Source organism: Panthera leo, chromosome D1, assembly GCF_018350215.1.
Source record: "Panthera leo isolate Ple1 chromosome D1, P.leo_Ple1_pat1.1, whole genome shotgun sequence".
NCBI lineage: Eukaryota > Metazoa > Chordata > Mammalia > Carnivora > Felidae > Panthera > Panthera leo.
Genome location: NC_056688.1, coordinates 7112145 through 7129308, shown reverse-complemented (window position 1 = coordinate 7129308; position 17164 = coordinate 7112145). Strand labels below are relative to the sequence as shown.

The following is a 17164-nucleotide window of genomic DNA, read 5'->3' as shown; positions in this document are numbered from 1 at the left end:
GAAATCGTGGGCTAGAGGCGTCTTCCTAAACGACTTGGAAGTTCTTCGCTGCGGGGGCCCTTGGCTCGCCCCCCTCACCCCTACCCCGCAATCACCACTGTGCTGGCGTCCTTTAAAAACAGTTGATGAGCTCCGGCAACCGGAGGAGGGGGCGGCCGAGGGCGCAGGCTCGCAGCCTCCGCCGCTCGGAGCCGCGCCCTCCGCTGACCCCAGGGCGAGGCGCACGGGGCTTGGGGCCCGGAGAGGGCGGGGCGGCGGGAGGCCGCGCACAGGCCCGGCCCTGGAGCCCGGCCCCGGAGCCCGGCCCCTCCCCGCCGCCCCGCCGCTCCGTCGCCGCCGGCGCCGAGCTGACCTCCGGGCCCGGCGACCATGCCCCGCCTCCCGCGGGCCGCGCTGCTGCCGCTGCAGCTCGCCCTGCTCGTGGGCGCCGGGGCCCCCGAGGCGTCGGTGAGCGCGCCGCGGAGCCTGGTGTGGGGGCCGGGGCTGCGGCCCGGCGTCGTCCTGCCCGTGCGCTATTTCTACCTGCAGGCCGTGGACTCGGAGGGCCTGAACCTCACTCGCTCGCCCCCAGGTAGCGTTGAGCCGCCGGCCTCCGCGCGCCCCGGTCCCCGCCGCCTGTGTGGCGTCCTTCCCCCCCCCCGGTCGCCCTTCCCGCGGGTCCGGCCGCCTCCCTTGGCGCCCCGCCTCCCCGGACGCACCGGGAGGGCGTCGCAGAGCGAAGTCCACTGAGTGAGTGAGTGAGTGAATGAATGAATGAATGAATGAACTCCCAGGGCCCTAACTGGGACGAGGCGTGGGCCCTGGGGTCCAGCTGCAGGCGCTCGGCGAGGCCGGGGACTCACACGCCTTAGCCGACCACCCCAGCTGTGACGCAGGGAGCGCCCCCACGCGGTGAGTCATCCAGCCCCAGAAATCCTCGGATTCCGTGGTCGAGGCCTGGTGGCTTGCGGCAGCCAAGTCCTATCCCCCGGGGAGATGTCAGAGCAGTGCGCACAGGGGGCGTGAGTGCGAGATGTTTGCTTCTCAGTTTGGAGTTGTCACCAGCAGCTTGCAGGAATTAGTGAAACTCTCGGTCCGCACGGTGGATCTTGTCCTGAGTCCCCTCCCACGCTCTCCTACACGTCTTGCCTTTGCAACGTCTTAACGACTTGTCCTGGTGGTTTCTGGGTGTTGCCAGTCAGGATTTGCTAATTTATGTCTAATTTATGTTCAGCCAACTGGCATCCTGTTTTATCAACCAAGAGGCAGTAGAACCCGGCACTGTTTCCATCGCCAGTGGGAAACCATGACTACTTGTTTTTAGTTTTAGAAGGACTTTACATGGCCCTAAGGATCAGAACAAAAGATGCTTTTTTTAATGTTTATTTTTTTGATGTTAATTTATTTTTGAGAGAGACAGAGAGACAGGGTGAGCAGGACAGGGGCAGAGAGAGAGGGAGACACAGAATCTGAAGCAGGCTTCAGGCCCGGAGCTGTCAGCACAGAACCAGAAGTGGGGCTTGAACCCACAAACCTTGAGATCATGACCTGGGCCGATTTTGGACACTCAACCGACTGAGTCACCCTGGTGCCCCTTTTTATTTATTTTTGAGAAAGAGACAGGCAGAGAGACAGAGAATCCCAAACAGGCTGCACCCCCCCACCCACTGTCAACGCAGAGGTTGATGGGGGCTCAGACTCACAAACAGTGAGATCATGACCTGAGCGGAAATCAGGAGTCTGTCTCTTAACCGACTGAGCCACCCAGGTGCCCCAGAATAAAAGATGCTCAAACCCAGGTTCGAAGTCTTCCACTATGGGGTGTTAACTATAGAAATATAGAAAAGTATAAAGTTTACTTTCTAAAATTAATTTTATAATGTTATAATGGGGTGCTTTAGAAAGAAAAGGGAAAACTAAAGACAAATTAATTTATACAGGAAAAAAAAAATTATATGATCCAAAATGGCATGCTGCTAATCTTACTATTAATGAAAGAGCTATACATTCAATTAAAATTCTAATTTTTAATCTAAAAATATTGGCAAAGCGTTTTTAAGCGGTAATACTCAAAGCTGTTAAGGGAGCATCTGGAGACTCTCAGTGACCTTCATGCTCTTCAGGTGGCAGCACAAATTGCCAAAAAGTTTCTGGAAAGCCATTTTCCAAATGTACCAACAGTGTTAAATATTTAAAAATTGAATGTACAAAAAGATAACGTTCAACACTTAGAAAATATAATTTCTGAAAAGATGTCATTTGCAAACGATGTCCATGCCCTTTAATCTCGTAATCTGATTTCTAGGTATCTGTCCTGAGAAAATGGTCAGAATGTGATTTACATGCAAGAAATTCTTGCTGCATTGCAATTACTTATGGCAACAAATTTAACTAGCCAACTGTAAGGTAGTTGCTAAATAAAGTTTGGTACATTCATGTGATGGAATGTTTGACAGCCCATTAAACTTAACATTTTAGATTCCACTCATAGGAAGTATTTAAAATAGTTAAATTCATAGAAACAGAAAGTGGAATGGAGGTTGCCAAGGGCTGATGGAAGAGGGAAATGGGGAGTTGTTGAAAAGGTATGGTACAAAGCTTCAGTTTTACCAAATGAAAAAGGTGTAGAGATTTGTTGCATAAAAATGTGAATATACTTAACACTACTGAATTGTACACTTAAAAATGGTTTAAGCATCCAACTCTTGATTTCGGCTCAGGTCATGATCTCATAGTTAATGGGTTTGAGCCTCACATTGGACTTGAGATTCCCTCTCTCTCTTTCTCTCTCTGTCCCTCCCCAGCTTTCTCTGTCTCTCAAAAATAAATGAATAAACATTAAAAAAAAGAGAGTTTAAAAAAATGGTTATGATGATCAATTTTATGTTATATGTTATAACCATGATTTTTTTTAATTTTAAAAGATTATTTAATAATGCTTATACTAGGGGCGCCTGGGTGGCTCAGTCGGTTGAACATCCGACTTCGGCTCAGGTCATGATCTCGCAGTCTGTGAGTTCGAGTCCCGCGTCGGGCTCTGTGCTGACAGCTCAGAGCCTGGAGCCTGCTTCGGATTCTATGTCTCCCTCTCTCTCTGCCCCTCCCCCACTCATGCTCTGTCTCTCTCTCTCTCTCTGTCAAAAATAAACATTAAAAAAAATTAAAAAAAATAATGCTTATACTACGTTATCAGTAGACTAAACAGGAAAGAAATTATATAGTTTCCTTCTAATTTTATAATAAACAGATGAAACTATAGCTCACTCATTAATGTTCTCAGTGGTTATAGCAAGAGAATAAGGATTTCTTTTACTCTTTTTTCCCAGGAAAATCTCCCCCCAAATAATCTTAATGTTTTCATAACCAGGAACAATTCATAAAAACCAAAAGATTTCACCAAGTCTTTTCAGACACCCTCAATTTCGTACCCTTCGATTCTCCCTATTTCCTATCATGTTACTTGATCTTTAGCTTCTATTAAATGGCTGTCCTGTAGTTCTGAAAAGCTCACCCAACCAGTTTTTTACATCTCTACCACCATTATTCACTTGCAAATCCCAAAATTTTCCCTTCTCCAGGAACTTAATGAAAAAGAAGCAATTAAAAAATGTTTTTCAGTTTTATTTTAGAGCATAAGCATGGGAGAGGGGCAGGGGGGGATGGGGGAGAGACAGAGAGAGAGAGTACCTTAAGCAGCTCCACACTCATTGCGGAGCCTGATGTGGGGCTCAGTCCCATGACCCTGGGATCATGATCTGAGTTGAAATCAAGAGTCATGCCAGTGAATGTCAGAAGAAAGCCAGAGTAGCCATAATTAGACAAACTAGATTTTAAAACAAAGGCTGTAACAAAGAGATGAAAAGGGCATTATATCATAATTAAAGGGTTTATCTGTCAAGATCCAACAGTTGTAAAAATACATGCCCCCAACTTGGAAGAAACCAAATATATAAATCAATCATAAACATAAACAAATGTATAGATAATAATACCATAATCGTAGGGGACTTTAATACTCCACTTAGAGCAATGGACCGATCATCTAAGCAGAAAATCAACAAGGAAACAATGGCTTTAAATGACACACTGGACCGGATGGACTTAACAGATATATTCAGAACATTTCATCCAAAAGCAGCAGGATACACATTCTTCTCGAGTGCACATGGAACATTCTCCAGAAGAGATTACATACTGGGTCACAAATCAGCCCTCAACAGGTACAAAAAAATCAATATCATATCATGTGTATTTTTCACAACACTGTAAAACCACAAAAAATTTGGAAAGCCCTCAAATACATGGAGATTAAAGAACATCCTACTAAAGAATGAATGGGTTAACCAGGAAATCAAAGAAGAAATTAAAAAATACATGGAAGAAAATGAAAATATAAACAAAACAGTCCAAAATCTTTGGGATGAAGCAAAGACAGTCCTAAGAGGGAATATTGCAATCCAGGCCTATCTCAAGAAGCAAGAAATGTCCCAAATATACAACCTAACCTTAAACCTAAAAGAGCTGGAAAAGGAACAGCAAATAAAGCCTAAAGCCAGCAGAAGAAGGGTAATAACAAAGATCAGAGCAACAATAAATGATATAGAAACAAGCAAAAAGACAAATTAGAACACATCAGTGAAACTAAGGTCTGGTTCTTTGAAAGAATTAACAAAATTGGGGCACCTGGGTAACTCAGTCAGTTAGGTCGGGTAAGAGTCAGACTTTGGCTCAGGTCATGATTTTGCCATTCCCGAGTTCCAGCCCCACGTTGGGCTTTGTGCTGACAGCTCAGAGACTGGAGCCTGTTTCAGATTCTGTGTCTCCCTCTCCCTCTCTGCCTCTCCCCATTAAAAAATAAACATAAAAAAAAAAGAGAGGTGGCTCAGTCATTTAAGCGTCCAACTCTTGATTTTGGCTCAGGTCATTATCTCATAGTTAGTGAGTTCGAGCCCCACATCGGGCTCTGCACTGACAGTGCACAGCCTGATTGGGATTCTCTCTCTGCCCCTCCACTGCTCATTCTGTCTCTCTCTCTCTTTCAAAATAAATAAACTTCTAAAAAATGTAAAATAAAAAAAAGAATTAAAAAAATTGATAACCCCCTAGGCAGACTGATCAAAAAGAAAAAGGAAAGGACCCAAATAGATAAAGTCACAAATGAAAGAGAAGAGATCAAAAACAACACCACAGAAAGACAAACGATTACTAGAGAATACTATGAAAAATTATATGCCAACAAACTGGGAAATATGGAAGAAATGGGCGAATTCCTAGAAACTCAAACTACCAAAATGGAAACAGGAAGAAATAAAGAATTTGGACTGACCCCTGATCAGCAAAAAAAATGGAATCAGTAATCAAAAATCTCCCAACAAACAAGAGTCCTGGGCCGGATGGCTTCCCAAGGGAATTCTACCAGATTTAAAGAAGAGTTAATACGTATTCTTCTTAAGCTATTCCAAAAAATAGAAATAGAAGGAAAACTTCCAAACTCATTCTACGAAGCCAGCATTACCTTGATTCCAAGGCCAACGACCCCACTAAAAGGGAGAGTTACAGGCCAATATCCATGATGAACATGAATGCAAAAATTCTCAAGAAGATATTAGCAAATCTAATTCAACAGTACATTAAAAGAATTATTCACCATGATCAAGTGGGATTTATTCCTGGGCTGCAGGTCTGGTTAAATATTCATAAATAAATTAACATGACACACCACATTAATAAAAGAAAGGAGAGGAACCATATGATCCTGTCAATAGATACAGAAAAAACATGTGACAAAATACAGCATCCATCCTTGATAAAAACCCTCAACAAATTAGGGACAGGTGAAACATATGTCAACATCATAAAGGCCATATACAAAGACCAGCAGCTAATATCATCCTCAATGGGGAAAAACTGAGAGCCTTTCCCTTTAGTCAGGAACAAGACAAGGATGTCTACTCTTGTCACTACTATTTAACATAGTACTGGAAGTCTTAGCCTTAGCAATCAAACAAGAAAAAGAAATAAAGGCATCCAATTAGGCAAGAAAGAAGTCAAACATTCACTATTTGCAGATGGCATGACCCTCTGTAGAAAACCCAAAAGACTCCATCAGAAAATTTCTAGAACTAATACATGAACTAAGCAAAGTCACAGGATATAAAATCAACATGCAGAGGGACACAACTGACTCAGTCAGTTAGACGTCCGACTTTACCTCAGGTCATGATCTCACAGTTTGTGGGTTCGAGCCCCGCGTCGGGCTCTCTGCTGACAGCTTGGAGCCTGGAGCCTGCTTCGGATTCTGCCCCTCCCCGACTTGTGCTCTATCTCTCTCTGTCTCTCAAATATAAATAAATGTAAAAAAATTTTTTAAATGAATAAACATTAAAAATATATATTTAGAAAAACCAACATGTAGAAATCTCTTGCATTGCTATACACCAATAATGAAGCAGCAGAGAAAGAAATCAAGGAATCAGTCCCATTTTCGATTTCACCAAAAACGATCAGATAACCTAGCGATAAGCCTAACTAAAGAAGTGAAAGATCTATACTCTGAAAACTATAGATCACTTTATGAAAGAAACTGAAGAGGACACAAAGATAAAAAAGCATTCCATGGTCATGGATTGGAAGAACAAACATTGTTAAAGTGTCTATACTATCCAAAGCAATCTACACATTTAATGCAATCCCTATCAAACTACCATAAGCATTTTTTCACAGAGCTAGAACAAACAATTCTAAATTTTGTATGGAACCACAAAAGACCCTGAATAACCAAAAAAATCCTGAAAAAGAAAAACAAAACTGGAGGCATCACAATTCTAGATTTCAAGCTATATTACAAAGCCGTAGTCATCCAGACAGTATGGTACTGGCACAAAGGTCAATGGAACAAAATAGAAAACCCAGAAATGGACCCACAACTAACCTTCAACAAAGCAAGAAAGAATATCTAATGGAAAAAAGTCTCTCAACAAATGGTGCTGGAAAAACTGGACAGTGACATACAGAAGAATGCAACTGGAACACTTTCTTACACCAACACAAAAATAAATTCAAAATGGATAAAAGACCTAAATGTGAGACAAAAAAAAACCCCATCAGAATTCTAGAGGGGAACAGAGGCAGCAACTTCTTTGACCTTGGCCATAACAGTCTCTTACTAGACAAGTCACCAGAGCTAAGGGAAACAAAAGCAAAAATGAATTATTGGGACTTTCATGATAAAAAGCACAATAAAGGAAATCATCGACAAAACTAAAAGGCAACCTACAGAATGGAAGAAGATATTTGCCAATGACATATCTGATAAAGGTTAGTATACAAAATCTAGAAAGAAATTAGCAAACTCAACACCCCCCTCCAATAATCCAGTGAAGAAATGGGCAGAAGATATGGATGCTTTTCCAGAGAAGACATCCAGATGTCTAACAGACACAAGAAAAGATGTCCGACATCACTCATCATCAGGAAAACAAATCGCAATGTGATTTGTATCATCTCACACCTTTCAGAATGGCTAAAATTAACACAAGAAACAACAGGTATTGGTGAGGATACAGAGAAATGGGAACCCTCTTGGTGAGAATGCAAACTTGTGCAGCCACTCTGGAGAACAGTGTGGAGGTTCCTCAAAAAACTGAAAATAGAACTACCCTACGATCCAGCAATTGCAGTATTAGGTATTTACCCAAAGAATACAAAAATACAGATTCAGAGGGGTACATGCACACCAGTGTTTATAGCAGCATTATCAACAATAGTCAAACTATGGAGAGAGCCCAAATGTCCATTGACTAGTGAATGGATAAAGAAAGTATGGTATTATACACACACACACACGCACGCGTGCACAATGGAATATTACTCAGCCATCAGAAAGAATGAATTTTGCCTTTTGCAATGATGTGGATGGAACTAGAATATATTATGCTAAGCAAAAAAAGTTAATCAGAGAAAGACAAATACCATGTGATATCACTCATATGTGGAATTTAAGAAACAAAACAGATGAACATACAGGGTTGGGGCAGGAGAAAAGAGAGGGTAACAAATCACAAGAGATTCTTAATGACAGAGAATAAACTGAGGGTTGATGGAGGGAGGCAGGTGGGGGATGGGCTAGATGAGTGATGGGTACTAAGGAGGGCACTTGTCATGATGAGCTCTCACTGTTGTATGTAAGTGATAAATCACTGATTCTACTCTTGAAACCAATATTGTAAGGTAAACTAAAATTCAAATTAAAAAAAAGAAAATATGTGAATAAGGATGGCAATAAAATGCTTTTAAAAGAAAGAGCGCTCAACCAACTGAGCCACCTAGTCACCTTGAGGCAATTTTCCTCTCAAGATTTAGACCTTCTTACATGACTTACCAAGATTCCCTTAATAATTATTACTCCCATTTAACAGTCATATTTGTCTGAATATTGTTATTATGCTGTGTATCTCCAGGTACCTAGATAACAAACATGTGATCTTGAATGGTCTAAGCAAAGGATTTCAAACTGGAATCCAAAGAGAGAAATTAGAGGGTCTGTGACCTTGGATAAAGGGGAAAGGAGCTATCTTTCATGTGTATTTTTACTCCCTTCTGACTTAAATTGAGTATTTCCTTCTGTTCTGAACGTAGGCAAAACCTGTTATCGTTGTTACATTGCCAGCATCTGATATAATGCCTGGCAGAGATGCTCAGTAAATACTGTAGAGAAAAGAAAGGAAAGGGTGGAGGCAGGGTGGTTGGAATATCCCAAGATGGCTGGATACAAATACTCACTTTCTACTCAGTCCTCCTTTACCTTCACCAGTAGTAGTATATTCAGAAAATAATCTTACCTCCTACTTGGGTAGCACTTTAGTGTTTTAAACTGTGTCATGTTTAATTTGTTCTCCTTAATCATCTTGTGAGATAAGAAGGATAGGTACTATTCTCTCCGCTTTACACATAAGAAACTGAGGCTCAGTGAAGCTAAAATGTTTTGCCTGTGGCCCCACAGCCATTAAGCATCAGAGCCAAGGTACACATCCATGCATGCTCTCTCCGTCTAATCAAATCTCCCGTGATATGATTGTCATGCATCGGCTTTCAGCAAGTTCCTGGAGAGCATCCACGGTCAGCAGACAGCCAGACATTTTTGGAAGATTACGTTTAGCCTCAAGGCAAAACAGCTTGGCCTTCTGGCACTCTGTTCCCTTGGCCACACGGGGTTGACACTCGTTCCAGCTGTCGAGCCTTCATAATCTTCCTAAACAAAACGGGAGGTGGTGACTCCATTGTAGCAGGAGCTCTGGAGGTTATTCCTCCAAGTCCGAATTCTGCAGACCAATATGCTAACCTTACATAGCGTGACCAGGTGGATTCAGGAGGGGCTTGGAAAGAAGAAGGATTCAAGCTGGCTCTCCTACCTAACATAGGTGACTTTGGTCAGGTTACTTATCCTCTTGGAGTCTTGGTTTCCTGATCTGTAAAATGAGGCTGACAATACCCACCTTACAAATTCTTGTAGGAAATAAAGAACGTAGAAAATGCAAATGAAAATCTCCAGCTCAGGCACTGGCACATAATAAATGCTAAGTAAGTGATTAAAAAAAAGTATGTATTCCTTTCCAAACCAAAAGCCTTCAGAAGCTCTGATTCCAGTGATACAAGGCTTTGATCCTGTGAACCTCCTTTGGTGTCCATGGACCCTGCAGCCTCATTTAACTCACTCTCTTAAAGTCTGAATTTGTGAAGTAGGAAAATTCAAGCTCGGCTTGAAGTCTGTTCAGTATGCTGGTGCCTGGGGCCAATGAGAATTCACATTCCTTCCATTGAAGCAATTTCAAAGTGCCCTCTTCTAATTCTCTCTGTCTCTCTCTCTCTCTCTCTCTCTCTCTCTCTCTCTGTCTCTCTCTCTGTCTTTAATGTTTATTAACTTCTGAGAGAGAGAGGGAGCACAAGCTGGGGAGGGGCAGAGACGGAATGGGACAGAGGATCTGTGCTGACAGCAGAGAGCCTGATGTGGGGCTTGAACTTGTGAACCGTGAGATCATGACCTGATCCAAAGTCAGATGCCTAACTGACTGAGCCACCCAGGCGCCCCTCATTTTCTCTTTTATGAGGTTAAAATTGCTTATTTCTATTTCAGTCCTGGCCATTGTTAAATTGTGTTGATTCCAGCATTAATGTCATGCCAACAATGACACAGGCATGTAAGATTACTATAAACATAGCTGAACATTAAAATATTAAAAATGGCTATATTTTATTTTTATACATGTATCTTGAAATGGAATGTTTAAATGCTGTTTCAGAGACAAATTTTATAGTTGGAAGGGGCAAGACAATATCTAGTCCAATTCTTTGAATTTAAAAATAAGGAAGCACTTTGGAGCTGTTTTTTTCTGTAAATCTATTTTTTCCAAAAAGATCACACAGTCACTAATATGTTTCTCTTATATCTGTTTTGTTTATTTAAAATCATAAATTTGTGGAGAACAGGACTCTTTGATCAAGAGACAAAGCTTTTCTGTTTCCTATTTGGGGAGAATATAATGGAAATTACCTCCTAGTTCCCAGGCTCTGCCAGCCTGATTTTCAGTTTGCCACACTGTATTGTCTTTCTGAAACCAATTGAGAGGGGCACCTGAGTGGCTTAGTTGGTTGAGCATCTGACTTTAGCTCAGGTCATGATCTCACAGTTCATGAGTTTGAGCCCCTCATTGGGCTCTGTGCTGATAGCCTGGAGCCTGCTTCAGATTCTCTCTTTCCCTCTCTGTCTGCCCCCTTCTGTGCTCATGCTCTGTCTCTGTCTCTGTCTCTCTCTCAAAAATAACATTTAAAAAAAGTCACTTAAATAAAAATAAAACCAAGTGAGAAATAACATGAAAGCAATAACTAATATGCTTCATTTAAGCATTTCAGGTAAATGGCTAACATTTTAAATAATTTCACACTAAATTCTTTCCTTTTTTCTTACAACATTCCCTATGTTGGTTATAGTTCATTTATTTTATCAGATTGCTTTCATAATTTTATCACACTCATTTCAATGCTAAAATAAAATAGTAAAATTTAATAGCAAGATGTCAGATACTACATTACTATTACAAACTGAAGAGACTGAGGGACACCTCTCCTGACCCACAGGAAAAAGTAAAACCCTTGAAGATCAAAAGAAACTAGAAACTTCACTCACTAGATTTAGAAACTAAGAAACTAGATTTAGGTTCACTCAGTAATTTCAAAAATACATATATTAAACATACTTAATTTCATACTATGATAGATGTGGGATCAAAGACTACTTTGGTCACCACTATTTTTTTCCAGGGCTGTGAATTTCAGAGGATTCACCACTTTTTTTTTTTTTTTTTAACACATTTGCCTTTGATATAGTGATTAACTGTGGTGAGGACATTAACTGATCTTTATTCTCAAAGCTCCTGGGGATCAGATCTGCCCTGATCTGCAGACTCTCTGAAGAAAGATACTACAGTGTTTATCCCTGGATCACGGTGATATTAATCACAACAGTATTGTTTCAAAGTCTAAATCAGTCAGTATACTACAAAAAGAGAAGAGGAGGTTTACTAAGGAGGTGTTATTTACTCTGGAATAGAAAACCCACAGAATTTTGGAGTTGAAAAGGATGTTAGATCATCCTAGGATAACTTTCATTTCAACATGAGGAAAAAAGCTTAGAGAAGTAAACTCTAGCATTTACAAACGTGTGTGAAAATTGTGTGTGTGTGTGTGTGTGTGTGTGTGTGTGTGTAAGTGTGTGAGTGATATTTGTGCACAGTCTACTAACTAGCTATAATCTCTATTTAGGGAAATAAACTTAGAAGTATAGCTAGAAATTTGGGTTAACAAACGGGAAATTTCCTCAGAAATGAGGGTTATCTGGTATGAACATGGTTTACAAGAAAGCTGGTGTATATTTTACCAGGAGAAAGTTGGATCGTGATAGAGCCCTGTCATTCTAGGAGTTTATGGATTTTTAAATACCTGAACTGTTTTAAACCCACACAAAGGAAAAAAGAGCAAATAGACAAAAGTTCTTCTCTTCTTTGTTTTAATTTTTTTTTAACTTTTTTTATTTATTTTTGAGACAGAGAGAGACAGAGCATGAATGGGGGAGGGTCAGAGAGAGAGGGAGACACAGAATCTGAAACAGGCTCCGGGCTCTGAGGGGTCAGCACAGAGCCCGACACGGGGCTTGAACTCACGGGCGGTGAGATCATGACCTGAGCCGAAGTCGGACGCTCAACCGACCAAGCCACCCAGGCGCCCCTCTTCTTTGCTTTTTTAATGTATTGATTTTGTTCATTCAGTAAATCTTTATTGAATGACTAATGAATCAAATGTTGACTTAGATACTTGGTTTCCAGGCATAACCCAGACATTGTTCCTGGTCTCAAGGACCTTCCACACTAAAACTTCTGTTTACAATTGATGGTATAGAAAAAAGTAACTTCAGTATAGAGACACCTATCCAATAATTGATAAGACAAAATAACCATGAAATAGTAGCATTACATATATATTTTTTTTTCTTTCAGGTCAAACACTATTCAAGGTAGTAATCAAATCTCTTTCACCTAAAGAGTTAGTCCGGATTCACGTCCCCAAACCTTTGGACAGGAATGATGGGACATTTTTGGTGCGATATAGGATGTATGAAACTGTCAGTGAAGGGCTGAAGATAGAGGTCCTTTATGGTGATGAACATGTGGCTCAGTCTCCCTATATTTTGAAAGGTAAGTGATTATTATACAGTACAGAGCCAGCCTTATATGTGTAGACCCCATGTGTTTCAAAATGGGTTATGATGACCTTGAAGTCATGTACAACAGAGTAAACATTGTATGCATACCTCCTGGAGCTCACTTTAAGTAATTCCATGTCTAATGGGGGGCTTGAACTCACGACTTCAAGACCAAGAGTTGCATGCTCTAAGCTGGCCAGGAGCCCCTCCTGGAGCTCAATTTAACTTGGAATTTTGAGGGATGGAAAACTAGGTAAAGAAATTTAAATGATAAGCAACAAAATCTTGTGTATTTATCGAGGTAGTTAACATTTCCAACACTCTTAATTCTTTGGCATATCTGTATTTTCATCTAGTACCATTTGCCTTCGGCTAAAGGATTCCTGTTAACATTTCTTTTAGTGTGAGAATGTTGGTGATGAGTTCTTCCAGCCTTTGTGTGTCTGAAGAAGTCTATATTTTGCCTTCATTTTTGAGAGACATCTTTGTTAAATATAGAATAATTAACAGGTTTTTTTCTTCCTGATGTTGTTCCACTGTCTTCTTGCTTGCATTGTTTCCAACAGTAAATCTGCTGACATCTGTCTCTGTCCCTCCATCCTGCTGAAGGTTTTCTCTCTCATGGCTCTTTTAAACAATTTGATTATTATGTGCTTTGGTGTAGTTTTCTTCATGTTTCTTGTGCTTGGGTTTGTGGAGCATCTTAGATCTTTGGGATTATAGATTTCGCTAAATCCAGAAAAATTTTGGCAATGATTTCTTCATTACTTTTTCTGTTCTACTCCAGAGTTCCACCAAGAATTAGTTACCCCTATATCGGACTTGAAATTATCCCAGAGCACACTGATGCTCCTTTCATTTTTAAAATTCTTTTTTTTCCTCCATTTCATTTTGTCTACTTTCTTTTTTAAAATTTTTTTTTAATGTTTATTTATTTTTGAGAGAGAAAGAGACTGAGTGTGAGCAGAGGAGGGGCAGAGAGAGAGGGAGACACAGAATCTGAAGCAGGCTCCAGACTCTGAGCTGTCAGCACAGAGCCCGACGTGGGGCTCGAACTCACAAACCAGGAGATCATGACCTGAGCCAAAGTCGGATGGTTAACTGACTGAGCCACCCAGGCGTCCCTCATTGTGTCTACTTTCTATTGCTACGTCATTAAGTTCACTAATCTTTTCTTCTGCAGTGTCCAATTTGTCATTAATTGTATCCAGTCTGTTTTTCATCTCTTGGCACTTTCTCATCTTCTTGAGCTTTTTTCTAGAATGCAGTTAAGTTACTTGGAAATAGTTTGAATTTTTCAAATTTTGCTTTTACAATTTGTTAGGTGAGACCAGAGCCACATTTGGTTATGGCTTTTTTTCCCCCAGCACTCAGGTAATATCTCTCTGCCTGGTCTACCCAAGCCTCAGAAATAAGGATGCTTTCCAGTCTGCCTTGTGTGAACAGACACTATTTCCAACCCTCTATGACCAGTGGGTACTACTGTTGCCTCTGATCATTCTGACTCATTCTTTCCCTGCCTTGGATCATTTCCTCACTTATATACATACTTCAGAAACCCTAAATACTTGAGGGGGGAACCTTTCGCAGATCTCTGGAGTTTTCTTTCTGCATAGTTCTCCCCTTTCATAGACTATGCCCTATAAATTCTAGCTGCCTTGTTCTCCCTGGATACTCTGCTCTGCCTCCTCAACTCAGTGAGATTGCTGGGCTCAACCTATATTTCTCCCCATTTCCATAACCTAGAAACTCCCTTAAGCAGTAACCTTAGCAATTGTAGGGTTTACCTCATCTGCTTCCTATTTCTCAGACTCAGTGTCCTTTATTGCCTCATGTCTGGTGGCTTAAAAAACTGTTTCATGTATTTTGCCTGTTTCTTGATAGTTTCAGGTGGTAAATCCATATTACTCACCTTGGTCGGAAGTAGAAATAGTCAAGAGACACAATCGTTTGTTAGAAGTTTTTATGTTAAGTTAAACATAAATATATTTTGAAGTAAAATATAAAATTTGTATAAAGTTCTTTTAAAATGAGTCCTCAGAGAAGTTTTATACTTATGGCTGGGTATAAAATTTAAATTCTTTTTTAAAAATTACACTGCCGGGGGGGTACCTGCATGGGTCAGTTGGTTAAGCATCTGACTCTGGATTTTGGCTCACATTATGATCTCGTGGTTTGTGAGTTTGAGCCCTGCGTCTCGCTCTAAACGAACATTGCAGAGCCTACTTGGGATTCCCTGTCTCTCTGCCGCTCCACTGCTTGTGCTCAATCTCTCTCTTTCAAAATAAATAAACTTAAAAAAAGAAAACAAAGAAGAAAATTACACTGCCAGATACCCCTGGGTTATATATGTCTTCTCTGAGTTGTGTTGACAGAAATGATTTTAGAGATTCAGTGATTTAGAGATTTAGAGATTCTCCATCTTGTCTTTAAAAAAGTCACCACCCCTACTATATAATAATGCCTCAAAAGTAATACATTCTCTTTTTCTTTGCTAAAAGGTAAGTTGTCTTATGTTCTCCAGGCACTTATAACGCACTAGAACTGAATTCAGCAGCTAGTTGGCTGAGAGTGGGTGATATGGGGAGAGAGCGTATGCTCTGTAGGTCGTCTAGAGGCGTACAAGACGGGGATGGAAAATGGAAGCATGGGACTCTGACATAACTGCTTTCACCGCTGATTTGTTTAGGGCAGATTATCCCCATCTGGATAATCTTAGAATTCACCAAGAAATCATCCCACGTTCATATCGGGCAGAATCAACTCCCTGTGTTGTGGTGCTTGTTAATGGAGCATGGCATTACACGTGTTTTGCCTTCCCTAGGACCAGTGTACCATGAGTACTGTGAGTGTCCAGAAGAGGATCCTCAGGCCTGGCAAAAAACTCTGTCTTGTCCAACCGAGGAACCACAGATTGCAAAAGATTTCGCTTCTTTCCCCAGCATCAATCTCCAGCAGATGTTAAATGAAGTTCCGAAAAGGTTTGGGGACGAAAGGGGTGCCATCGTCCATTACACGATTCTCAACAACCACATCTACCGGAGATCTTTAGGGAAATACACAGACTTCAAAATGTTCTCAGATGAGATTTTACTGTCACTGGCAAGAAAGGTATGAGAGCATGAACTCATTGGTTCTAAAAACAATATATAGTTGACCCTTAAACAACATGGGTTTGAACTGCGTGGGTCCACTTATACATGGATTTTTTTTTTTTTTTTTTTTTTTTTTTTGGATTTTTTTTTTAAATAAATACAGTACAGTACTCTAAGTGTATTTTCTCCTCCTTATGACTTTCCTAATGGCAGTTTACTTTCTCTAGCTTACTTTATTGGAAGAACACAGTATATAATATAACATACAGAGTATGTGTTAATCAACAGCTATGTCATCGGTAAGGCTTCCAGTTAACAGTAGGCTATTAGTTGTTAAGTGTTGGGGGAGTCTAATATTATACACAAAATTTAGGTTGTGTGGGGATTGGCACCTCCAACCCCTGCATTGTTCAAGGGTCAACTGTAGTTTAATTATGTAGTTGTAACATTGCGATGCCTGGAATAACAGTGGCAAAGGATAGAAATGGCTTCTGGCCTTGCAAATGTGTAGCTAAGATGTCCACCACCTGAGTGTTCATCAGTTCTCCCCTTTTATGGATCTTTCTTTCCTTTAATATTTAAATTAAATGGCTTGAGCCCCCATCCCAGGTAAGTAGGCCCTGCATAAAACTCCCAACGCTTTCGTGGACTCCCAAACATTTTTAGCCCCAAGCTCACTTCTTGTAGTTCTCCCTCCATTCAGATTTCACTTTCTGCAGCTCTTTTGTTTCTTATTACCTCAAAATGACTTGAACTTAGACCACTTTTCCTTGTTTTATCCTAACCATCTCGAAAAGATAGTATGCATGGCATGTTTTGTTGATGGTTCTAGTAACAGAGAGGTTATTTTGTACCATTGTGTAGTAAAAGCCAACCAAACAAAAATTCTAACATTTAAAAATAGACATCCCTGGGGGCACCTGGTGGCCCAGTTGGTTAAGAGACTCTTGGTTTCGGCTCAGGTCATGATCTCGTGGTTGGTGAGTTCAAGCCCTGTGTCGGACTCAGCACTGACAGTGCAGAGCCTGCTTGGGTTTCTCTATCTCCCTGTCTCTCTGCCCCTCTCCCACTCATGCTCACTCTCTCTTTCAAAATAAGTAAGTAAACTTTAAACAAACAAACAAATAAGTAAATAAAAATAGACATGCCTATATTAATCAGACTCAGTCATCCTTGCCTCCAGGAATTTCTCACTGGCTGTCATTGATGTTCAGGTCTTGGCTTCTTAGTAGAATATGCTTGGGCCTCTATCTTTCAGAAGACTTCTCAACTCCGCCCCCACCCCCACTCCCCTCTACTCGACCCTTCTTTCCACACCTGCAAAACTCTCAAGCAG

At 40.8% G+C, this 17164-nt stretch overlaps 1 protein-coding gene across 1 annotated transcript in view; it reads left to right on the top strand.

Annotated features, from left to right (window-relative positions):
• The first annotated feature begins 359 nt into the window (after positions 1–359).
• Positions 360–17164, top strand: part of POGLUT3 (protein O-glucosyltransferase 3) — a 28846-nt gene continuing 12041 nt past the window's right edge. The window contains exons 1-3 of the mRNA XM_042904995.1: positions 360–571; positions 12528–12725; positions 15558–15844. Of these exons, the coding sequence (XP_042760929.1) occupies positions 370–571; positions 12528–12725; positions 15558–15844 (687 nt within the window). The 5' untranslated portion in view covers positions 360–369. The remainder of the gene's footprint in view (positions 572–12527; positions 12726–15557; positions 15845–17164) is intronic.